Genomic DNA, 12,013 nt, shown 5'->3' with positions numbered 1-12,013 from the left:
ATTTGGCCATATTGGCTTAAGTGATTAACAGGCAAAGTTGAAAGGCAAGATCATAAAATGGGAGATGGAGATATTGAAATAATATATGGCCTGTATGTGGACTTTTAGTGGAGACATGATGTCTGCAATCCTTGCAATAAGGGCAGTCCATTGAGATGTGTTTGTTTTGGGAGTTACAACTAAATTACTTTAAAGGATTAAATTAGTAAATCCTGAAGTCTGTAAAATTCATCAAAGAAGATATGTTGTATGTAGAATACCTTAATCTAAAGATCAATTTGAGGTCATTCCTAGAGCAAGTTGCATTGTCATGGAATTGGGTGGAGCTTAGGGAAATTCCATGGTTTTGCTTTACCTAAGTGCTTGCTGAGGGTGTTGCAGCTTTGACATGGTGTGGTTTCCAGCCAATGAAGAGACAGCCAGAGTAAATACTTGTTTCCAGTCTGCATTGTAAAAACTGTCTTGTTTTGCCAAGTGTTTTGCAGATGGGACTTGATTTAAGTTTCATTTTTGTGAACAAACAGAAGCTGAATGTTTGAAGATTTTAATTTGAAGCTCATGGGCGAATCTACTTAGTGTTGCGTCAAAAGAAAGCGACGCAATTAGCTGGGAGGTATTGAGAAGTCAACCAGAACAAGGGACTGAGGTATCCACAGTCAAGAGATAGTAAATGAAAGTCTTATTTCTGAGAATAACTGAAACTGGACTCTTAAACTCTTAACATTAGCCTGTACCTGTGTTTTTTGTGTTTGCAACTTTTTACCTATTATTTACTATCCATGCTACTTAACTCTGTGATCTGCCTGTATTGCTCGCAAGATGAAGCTTTTCACTGTGCCTCAGTACACGTAACAATAAATTCAATTCAACTGAAGGGCATATACTCATTAGAATTTAGAGGAATGTGTGATAATCTTATTGAAGCAATCATAATGCTCTAATTTTCTGAGGAGACTTGACAGGGCAGATGTTAATGTTTATTCTTGGAGGGGGTGAGGAGAATCTCCAGCTAGGGTTATAATTTCAAATTAAAGGCTCTTCCAATAAAGATTGAGATGAATTTCTTTTCTCCAAGGGTTGTTAAAGTTTGAAGTTCCCTTTCCTCAGCGTCATTGAGGTTATTCCATGAATGTATTCAAGGTTGAGTTTGTCAAATTTTTGATTGTCCCTGGGGTCAGGAATTCTGAGGCAGAGAGAGAAGTGAAGTTAAGACCATAATGTTATCAATCATAATAATTGGCAGAACAGCTTCAAGGACGGAATGGTTTCCTCCGCCTGGTTCTTATTTTAACCACATTGCTATGGGCCCAGATCAGATAAGGATGGGAGACTTCCTTCCCTAAATGATCGCAGTGGACCAGTTGGCTTTATGTGACAATTCTGTGTATTTAAGGTGACAGTTTAAAAACATTAGCTTTTCATTCCTGTTCTTTTTATATATTCAGTTCGCTTTTGAAGGTTAAGATTGAATCTGCTTGTAACTCATGGTTTATGACAGGATTATGGTATTTCGCTGGCATAATCAGCTGACGTGAATTCAGTTCACACCATGGCATTGGGGAATTTATTTAAATTAATCAGGAATTTTCAAATAATGTCAGTAATGATGACTATGAGATTGTCATTTTAAAAAAAAGTTTTGAGCAGTGCTTTCCAAATCATCATAAATTGTTGTAAAATAAGTTCTCGAACCATCTGATACCTCTGCTGGTTAGTTTAAATCTATGTCCTGTGGTTACTTTTTAATTCATTCATAGGATGTGAGCATTGTCCCCACGAGAAGGTGCTGGCTTTGTGAATTGCTGTACCCACTGTTGTAGGGAGTTCCATGTATTTGCCCTTGTAGCAGTGAAGGAACGGTATCCATCTGGTGAATGAAAAGAGTTCCATTTATTTATGTGTAAGCAGGCTTCATGGGTGGCACGGTGGCTCAGTGGTTAGCACTGCTGCCCCACAGCACCAGGGTCCCAAGGTTCGTTTCCAGCCTCGGGCGACTGTCTGTGTGGAGTTTGCACATTCTCCCAGTGTCTGTGTGGGTTTCCTCCGAGTGCTCTGGTTTCCTCCCACAGTCCTAAGATGTGCCAGTCAGGTGAATTGGCCAGGCTAAATTGCCCATAGTATTAGGTGCATTAGTCAGAGGGAAATGGGTCTGGGTGGGTTACTCTTCTGAGGGTTGGTGTGGACTGGTTGAGCCAAAGGGCCTGTTTCCACATTGTAGTGAATCTAATCTAATCAAAACTTTGAACACCCTTGTAATCTGACTGTGGTGAACCACCCCATGTAACTGAAATACCATTCGAATAAATATCTCTAAGGGCTTTCATCCATCCTAAAGTCTGATGCCCTAAAACTTTGTTTTCCTTTACTGAGTTAGAAGGCAAGACTCTTTTTAACAGGCATACTAATGTCAAAAAAGAAAACTTGAAAAAAAAAAGAAATTTGAGCACTGAGTGAAATGTAAGGGGAGTAGGACTAATTTGATGCTCTTTCAAAGAGCTGGCACAGGTTTCACAGACTGTTAAGCTGTTGTAAGATTCTATCATTCTACAGAATATGCTGTTTAATTAGGTACCATGTAAACAGTTGCAAATTGGAATAAGTGTTTCTTGTTTGTAAACAAGTAAAGTCAATCTTCCCCAATTGGGATTAATTGCTGTCATATGTGGAATCTTCACACTTCAAATTCATTTAGTATTGAAAGAGAGTCTTTCTTTTAACATCTTCATTCTGGGTTCAACATTCCTATTTTTTTCTTTTCCCCCCTCTTCAGGATAATAGACCAGGCTACGACCACTGAGATAGCTGCATTTCCAATATATAACGTGTTATTCTGTGTCCGTGGTGTTGACGGGACTGCAGAAAGTAATTGCTTTGCATTTACTGAGAGTTACTGCAGTACAGATGAGTACCAACTTCACGTGTTCTGCTGTGAGATCAAAGAAGCTGTAAGTACTGTATTTTGACCCTTCAATTACTAAAATTATTTTTGCTTTCAAGTTAAAATTGGTGCAATGCAGTTATCAAAATTGGAAACTTCAGTTTTTTTTACTTAAACTTACTAACTTTTTGCGTAAAATAATTAGAGGAAGTGAATTTATATAGTTCCCTGTCACTTCTCTCACAGCAATATCAAAGTATAGTTATGAGCAGTGAATTGCTTTGACGTACTGTACTATGAGTACACCTGCATGAGTACACCAGATTATAGCTTAAACTGTAAACTGCTAAACAGATTAACAGCATGTAGATAAGTAGCAAGGACGAATATCATAATTGCAGTCATATATAGATTTGTCTATTCCTCAGATATTGAAAATAATAAATATAGCGTCTAAGAAAACCTTTTTTTTTGGAGATTTTGTGCATGACCTACCGTAGAGTTGTCACCTGAGCCCCCACATCCCTTGTCCCACCCTGATAAATGTCAGAATAGAATGCTGGAAACAAGACTGGTCAGAATTGCATCTGCATCAGGCAATGACTAGCGTAAATGCTTTCTTCCTGAATAAAAGCCATCTTCGTTAAAAATGTTGTAGTAAGATTCAGAGCTATTTTGTAAGATTCAGAGCTATTTGATGGATCACTTTGCTGATCTCTGTTTGCTCATTTGGGGTGTTGAATAGTCAAGCTGTCAGTCCCTGAGGCTACGATTCAAGTAAGTGAACAGATGGCTATCAGAGTGACTGTAGAGTTAACCAGGATTAGGATATTAAAGCTGTTATTTACTTAAGTTCAGTAACCTGTAGATGTGTCAAATGTGAACGTAATTTCAAAATACCTTGGAGGAATAATGTGTTGTATGTTTTTGCAGGACCTAACATTTAACATTCCCAGTCTCTGGATATTTTTTATAATATGTAGTTCAATGATTAGAATTGTTTCTGAAAAACCTCATTTGTTATACTCCCCCATTGCTGCATCTTTATGAATACCACATCCTTTCAACTACTTCCAGTTCTTTTTCTCATATGTACTTGCTTTCAATGTCCCACAGGAAAATATTCTCTCTCTTTCTCTCTATTTCTCTTCAAATTTCCTGTTTTAAGAAGTTTTGTATTTTTGAGTTTGCCGTCTTTATATTGGTACCAGCTTCACCTTGCTCTAATGGTAAGTATTTTAGCAAAGAACTTCATCTTCAGTTAACTTTATACCTGCCAATTTTATTGTGGGCTTTGAGCAACAGTTGTGATAATTATTTTGTACCTTTTAGTTTTGACAATTTTGAGACATGTGAAGCTGCTTGTTCATTCAGGAATTCTGAAATGCTGGAAGAACACACTTGAGAACAGAATGGTTCATTTTAAAATGTTTAGTTGTGAGCTTGTGTAGTTGGGTTCTTGATATAAATTTAGAAGAGCCTAAAGCCAGTAGGAAACTGGTAAGACAGAAATAAAATTCGGAAGTGTTGGAGAAACTCAACAGATCTGGCAGCATCTGTGCAGAGAAGAACAAAGTTAATGTCTTGACTGGAGTGGTTTCTCCTCCAAAAATTCAGTACTCTGAAGAAAATTCATTCTCAACTCAAAACCTTAATTCTGTTCCTCTCACTGCAGCTCCTGCCAGGCCTGCTGAATTTATCCATTTTCTGTCCTTATTTAACACTCCAGAATCCACAGTAATTTGCTCCCACTTTAACGGAACACCAGTAAACAGGAGGATATATTTCAAAAGAATAAAAGAGTACAAAGTGTTAAGAACTGTAGAGAGAAACATGAAAAATAACTTGCAAGAAAATCTGACGGCAAATTTTTCACGGAATTATAAGAGGAGGAGAAACTGAGCTGTTGGTCCATGGAAGATGGATACTGTAATTAATTATAAGGAAATAGCAGGCTTGTTTTTGTGATTGTTTAGTGAATGTAAATCCCTGGAGCCAAGTAACCGCCATCTAACTTAAAGTGGTTAATCTGCTACTTTGTTTGTCGTGAGACCTCTCCTCAGTAATGTGCAGCATTGTTTGTGTCTCCACAAGCATGTAAGGGATTTGTACTGGATGTTTGCCTTGCAGGACCTTGTCCTGAGCCTGATTAATAAGAACCACTTGCATTGATGGAGTTCAAAGCTTGCCATTCAATGTATTGGGAATGTCACAAGCAGCTTGTTTGTGACTTTTTGTTTCCCATTCCTTGATCAAAAGAAGTCTACTGTTGGATCTTGCTCAGGGAGGTGGATCTGTATGGAGCACTGAGATGGAAGAAGCAGGTGGTTGAACAGGTCTTCATAGGGTGAATAAGTGTGATGCAGCACAGATGGTTTCAACTTGTCGGTTTTTGTCAGTCAGGGAAAGTGTGAGAGAGGGATGTTTGTAAGGAAAGGAAGCCGGGGATGTGTGTTGCATGGAAGGGTCCTGTTATACTGGGCATTGTTACATTGAATTGAGTGTTAACATGGTATAAGTGTATATGATAACCTTTGCTATGTAGTACTGTGCTGTAGAATATGATGAGGCAGTTGCTGAGTTCTGGACTGTATGGGCCTATCTGAATCAGTGCCCTTTGTAGATTTGTAAGATTCGTGCTCTGTCTTGACAAGTAGAAGAGAACAAAATACCAGTAGTACAAGAGAATCAAAATATAAATCAAAGATTGGAACTTGATTAAATACAATTTAAAAAGAACTGCATTGGAGCTAATGAGGTCTGAAGATAGCCAGAGGTCAGCAATATGTTGATCATGAATGACTGGCTGAGTAGCTCGCATCAGATTTTGTAAAGATAATGGATTACAAGATTCAAGTCATATAATCAGATCATACAATCAGGTAGCTGGTTGTGTGCTGCAGCTGGGCAATTAAGGTCACTTTTAACATGGCCTTTTTACATTTAAATCAATGATGTTGATTACAGGTAGCCCTGCCAATTGCAGTGAACTACATAGCGGCAGTATGACAGGAACTCTTTATATTTACATCAACTCCATCAGAGATGCTCTGTCAATATATACACCAGATTACACAGCGCAGGTGGGCACCCTGAACAGGTTGAATTTCCCATTGAAATAAAGGTGAAGATAAATTCCTACATTTTAAATGTATCTTTTAAATAATATCATATGCAGTAATTGTACTTAATATATACCCTCATCAATTTGTATAAATCTGCAGTAGAGGCAGAAACTCTCATAACATGAAAGAGATTTTTAGATGTTCAATTGCAGTGCCAAAGCATATAAGGCTATGGGTCAAGTGTTGGAAAATGGGATAACAATAATTAGGTATTTGTCTTGTCTGCCTTGATGTGCTGTAGACACCTATGAGTCCATGTATCTCCCATGTTTTTGTAGCATCATTAATTTGAAGTGGCTTTGATTAAGAAAAAGGTTTGAGACCGCTAAGGTAGATATATCTCCCTTACTATGTTAAAAGAACTAGGTGGAAAAATTGCAGGCATTTGTATAATCTGTCAAATATCTCTTCCTTCAGAAATGAAACTATTTGATTGGAATATTGCTAATGTCACCCCACTGATTAAGAAGGTATACAAATATTTGTTTTGAAGTGCAGAACTTGAATCTTGCTGAAAAAGGCATATTTTATTGAAATGTTTCCTCTTGCACGCATCAGGGCACTTCCCAAGAAACACCAGTTGAAGAGGAATATCAACATTTATAAAGTGTGAAGGTAGATTGACGAGTGGATTCTGATCGGTACAGGCTTTGCCATGGAAAATGAGCGAGTTAATGATGACTGACAGATGGATGTAAGTTTGCTTGCTGAGCTGGAAGGTTCGTTTTCAGGTACTAGATGCTAGTATGTAAAGACACTAGTTAGAGTGGGTCATGACTTTTTGTGGCGAGTGGGTACATACAGATGAGGAAGGACACCACTTCGACTGGGGCAACACATCCATTTCGGGACAAGCCAAACAGAGAGACACGCGGGAATTCCTAGTAACACGGCACTCCAACCGTGTTCTTATCAACAAACACATTGACCTGGAATCCATTTACCATCCTCCTGAGAAAAATAACAGAAAATGATATCACCATCCCAAGGAAACCTAAACACATTAATAAAAAGCCGGCCATACCACCAGTGCTTCACTGGAGGCTCACTGATGATGTTACCAAGTAGAGTGACGAAACATCTGAAAACGAACCTTCCAACTCAGCAAGCAGTCTTACATCCAGATCCTCAACCTGAACTACAAATCTACTCAAAACCCGCTATGACTAACAGTTAATTATCTTGATTTGGAGATGCCGGTGTTGGACTGGGGTGTACAAAGTTAAAAATCACACAACACCAGGTTATAGTCCAACAGGTTTAATTGGAAGCACACTAGCTTTCAGAGCGACCTGATGAAGGAGTGTCGCTCCGAAAGCTAGTGTGCTTCCGATTAAACCTGTTGGACTATAATCTGGTGTTGTGTGATTTTTAAGTTAATTATCTGGCTTTGTTTACATTTTACACCAAACAGGATGACTGACTGGTCAAGGCACTCCTGAGAAACGAATCAGGCTGTCGCCTATGTTTGCTCAGCTTAAACCCTTGAAGTGTATGTATATGTTCTTTCTATTTGTAAAGAATAGGGTTCTGTGTATTAAAATATATAATTTCCACGCACATGCATGCTACCGTGCAATCCTGACTGACTATACTAAATTGATTGTCAGCTTAATATTAGATACTTTATGCCTTGATGCTTTTACCCAATGTAGGTCTTGGTCTTAATAAATCAACCCAGCAATGCAGTCTTTTAAGGTCGAGAGCTTGCTGAAACTTGCTGCAGTTTGTCAAAAAATATTTCTTACTGCACCCTGGAATGAGCTAGGATTTAATTTCAACATGGTGTTCCCTTGTTCTCCAGGAGAGGTAGTAGTTTGTCTTTATTGAAGCCCTTTATCATTTCAAACACTTCGGTTCAACTCTTTACTCTTCAAATAGCCAAACTCTATCAACTAGTCAAACCTATCCTTGAAATGTAGCCTTTAAGAATAAGTGTCTGGTGAATCTGTGATGTACAATATATCCTCCCTTCATGTAAAACTCAATTTGATACTTCAGATGAGGTCTGTACAACTGAACCATCGCCACCTGTCTGTCATTGCTGCTTTCAGTGTTCCTTGTGGTTGTTGGATATGCTTTTGGTTTTGCCTAATGTTGGGCATCAAAGAAGGTCCTACGTATGAATCCTCAGAGTCAGATGGCAAGAATGAAGAAGTACCTTTAGCTCTTTTAACTGTAATTCTTAAAATAGAGTCAGAGGTCTACCGCATGGAAGCAGGCCCGACGTTGCCATGCTGTCCAGTTTTCATAATTGAAACTAGGCCCACTTGTCTGCATTTGGTGCATATCCCTCCATACCTATCCCATCCATGTTCCTGTCTACATGCTTCTTAAATGACAAAGTTGTATTGGCTTCTACCACTATCTCTGGCAGCCCATTCCAGCTATTCACCATGCTCTGTTTGAAAAGTTGTGCCTCTGGGCTCCTTTGTCTCCCACCCCTCTAGCCTTAAACCTCTGCCCTTTAGTTTTACACTCCCTGACCTGGGGAAAAGCTTATCTATGCTTCTCAAGATTTTATATACTTCTATAAGGTCATCCCTCAGTCTCCATCGCTCCAGTGAAAAGCTTCTCCTTATAACTCCAGTCCAGAAAGTATCCTAGTAACTCTTTTCTGCACTCTTTCTACTAAAATGATATCCTTTCTATTAATAGGAAACCAGAACTGCACGCAGTACTCCAAATGTGGCCTCACCAATGTCTTGTACAGCAGCAATAAGACAGTCCAACTCCTCTACCCAATGCTCTGACTGATGAAAGCTAGCATGTTGAAAGCCTTCTTTACTGCCCTGTTTACCTATGACTCCATTTTCAAGGAGCGATTAACTTCTACCCCTAGATCTCTTTGTTCTATAACACTCCCCAGGGCCCTACTGTTGACTGTGTAAGTCCTGCCCTGGATTGCCTGACCAAAACGCAACACCTTGCATTTATCTAAATTAAACTCCATCTGGTTGTAAGTTGGCTCGCTGAGCTGGTAGATTTGTTCTCAGATGTTTTGTCACCATGCTAGGTAACATCATCAGTGAAGTGAAGTGTTGGTGTTCTGTCCCGCTTGCTATTTATCTGTCTTGGTTTGTTGTGGTAGGTGATATCATTTCCGGCTCTGTTTGAGAGGTTGGTAAATGGGGTCCACATCTAAATGTTTGTTAATGGAGTTCCGGTTTGAATGCCAGGCCTCTAGGAATTCCCGTTCATGTCTTCATTTAGCCTGTCCCAGGATGGATGTATTGTCCCAGTTGAACTGGTATCCTTCTTCGTCTGTGTGTATGGGACAAGCAGAGCAGAACACCAACACTTCAGTGGAGGCTCACTGATGATGTTATCTAGCATGGTGATTAAACGTCTGAGAACAAATCTACTGGCTCAGCCAGCAAACTTACAACCAGATCCATAACCTGAGCTACAAATCTTCTCCAAACTCTTAAACTCCATCTATCATACCTCAGTCCACTGGCCCAATAAGAGCATTGTACAGTACAGCACATTATAGGCCCTTCAGCCCACAATATTGTGCCAAGCATTTATCTTCATCGAAGATCAACCTAACCTACACATCCTTCAATTTACTGCCATTCATGTGCTTGCCTAGTAGTCTCTGACTTTACTACCACCACTGGCACCCACCACTCTTTGCCTAAAGAACCTACCTACCTTTGACATCGCCCCTAAACCTTCCTCCAACCACCTTAAAATTATGACCCCTCGTGACAGCCATTTCTGCCCTGGGGAAAAGTCTCTGGCTGTCTACTCTGTCTCTCTCATTACCTTGTACATCTCTATCAAGTCCCCTCTCTTCCTCCTTCTCTCCGGTGTGAAAAGTTTTTTTTTTAGATTAGATTACTTACAGTGTGGAAACAGGCCCTTCGGCCCAACAAGTCCACACCGCCCCGCCGAAGCGTAACCCACCCATACCCCTACATCTACATTTACCCCTTACCTAACACTATGGGCAATTTAGCATAGCCAATTCACCTGGCCTGCACATCTTTGGACTGTGGGAGGAAACCCACACAGACACGGGGAGAACGTGCAAACTCCACACAGTCAGTCGCCTGAGGCGGGAATTGAACCCAGGTCTCAGGCGCTGTGAGGCAGCAGTGCTAACCACTGTGCCACCGTGCCGCCCAAGTTCTAGCTCACTCAACCTCTTTTCATAAGATATGCCCTCCAATCCAGACAGCATCCTGGTAAATCTCCTCTGCATCCTCTCTAAAACATCTACTTTGTTCCTATTATGAGGCGACCAGATCTGGACACAATATTCCAAGTATGGTCTAACCGGGGTCTTATAAAACTGCAGCAAAACCTTGCGGCTCTTTAACTCAATCTCCCTTTTAATGAAAGCCAAGACAACATACGCCTTTTTAACAACCCTATCAACTTGGGCAGCAATTTTGAGGGATATATGTACATGGACCCCAAGATCCCTCTGTTCCTTCATACTGCCAAGAATCCCTTCTTTAACTCTGTAATCTGCATTCAAATTCAGCTTTCGAAAATGAATTATTTCACTTTTATCCAAGTTACAGTCCATCTACCACTTCTCAGCCCAGCTCTGCATCCTGTCCTGTCAGCTTTTGACAAAGGGTCAGTTAGACTTGAAACGTCAGCTCTTTTCTCTCCTTACAGATGCTGCCAGACCTGCTGAGATTTTCCAGCATTTTCTCTTTTGGTTTCTGCATCCTGTCTGTCTTGTTGTAGCCTGCAACAGCCCTCAACACTATCTACAACACTACCGACCTTTGTGTCATCAGCAAACTTATTAACTCACCCTTCACTTCTTCATCCAAGTCACTGAGAAAGACCACAAAGAGCAGAGGCCCAACAACAGATACCTGCAGGACATTATTCGTCACTGACCTCCAGGTGGAATACTTTCCATCCACTACCATTCTCTGTCTTCTTTCAGCCAGTCAATTCTGTATCCAGACAGCCAAATTTCCTTGTATCCCATAACTCCTAACCCTCTGAATGTGCCAACCGTGGGGAACCTTATCGCGGTACTTACTGACATCCATATACACCACATCCACTGCTTGACCTTCATCAACCTGTCTCATCATGACCTCAAAGAACTCAATAAGGCTTGTGAGGCATGACCTGCCCCTCTCAAAGCTATGCTGACTATCTTTAATCAAGCTATGTTTATCCAAATAGTCATAAATCCCATCTCTCGGAATCCTTTCCAGTTCCTTGCATACCTCATACAGGAGACTGACTGGTCTGTAATTCCCAGAGATTTCCTGATTCCCTTTCTTGAATAGAACAACATTCGCCACCCTCCAATCATCCAGTACTACTCACGTGGAGAATGAGGATGCAAAGATCCTCGCCAGTGGCACAGCAATCTCATTCCTCGCTTCCTGTAGTAATCTTGGATACATCTGGTCCGGCCTTGGGGACTTATCTATCTTGATGCTTCCCAGAATGTCCAGCGCATCCAGCATATCAGTCTGTTCAAGCCTATTAACCTGGTCCACAGTGTTCTCACAATCAACGAGGGACCTCTCTCTAATGAATGGTGAAGCAAAAAACTCACTTAGGGCCTCCCCTACTTCTTCAAATTCGAGGCACTATCCCTGATCGACCTTATCATCTCTCTGATCATTTTGTTATTCCTCACATAAGTGTAGAACACCTTTAGATTTTCCCTAATTTCTCCTGCCAAGGCTTTTTTGTGCCCCCTCCTACCTCTCCTCAGTCCATTTTTGAGTTCTTTCCTAGTTATGCTGTAATCCTCTAACACTGCCTGCTCCTTGCTTCCTCAACCTTAAGTAAGCTTCCTTCTTCCTTTTGATAAGAAGCTCCTCTTCTCTTGTCATCCGAGGCTCCTTCACCTTACCATTCCTTGCCTGTCTCAGTGGGACAAAGTTATCCAACACTCACAACAAGTGCTCCTTAAACAGCCTCCACATTTCTGTTGTGTATTTCCCGTAGAATAATTGTTCCCAATTTATACTCCACAGCTCTTGTCTAATACCAGTATAATTTTCCCCTCCTCTAG

The 12,013-nt window shown here is 40.5% G+C and overlaps 1 protein-coding gene across 3 annotated transcripts in view; it reads left to right on the top strand.

The window, feature by feature from the left end:
* Window positions 1-12,013, top strand: part of LOC140479548 (rab GTPase-activating protein 1-like) — a 506,221-nt gene that overhangs the window by 86,597 nt on the left and 407,611 nt on the right. For all 3 annotated transcript variants that reach the window (XM_072573350.1, XM_072573351.1, XM_072573352.1), the window contains one exon: window positions 2,771-2,945. In XM_072573350.1, coding sequence (XP_072429451.1) covers window positions 2,771-2,945 — 175 coding nt within the window. The remainder of the gene's footprint in view (window positions 1-2,770; window positions 2,946-12,013) is intronic.

Source organism: Chiloscyllium punctatum, chromosome 7, assembly GCF_047496795.1.
Source record: "Chiloscyllium punctatum isolate Juve2018m chromosome 7, sChiPun1.3, whole genome shotgun sequence".
Classification (NCBI taxonomy): domain Eukaryota; kingdom Metazoa; phylum Chordata; class Chondrichthyes; order Orectolobiformes; family Hemiscylliidae; genus Chiloscyllium; species Chiloscyllium punctatum.
Note: the sequence above shows the minus strand (reverse complement) of the source record. Positions and strands in the feature narration are given on the sequence as shown.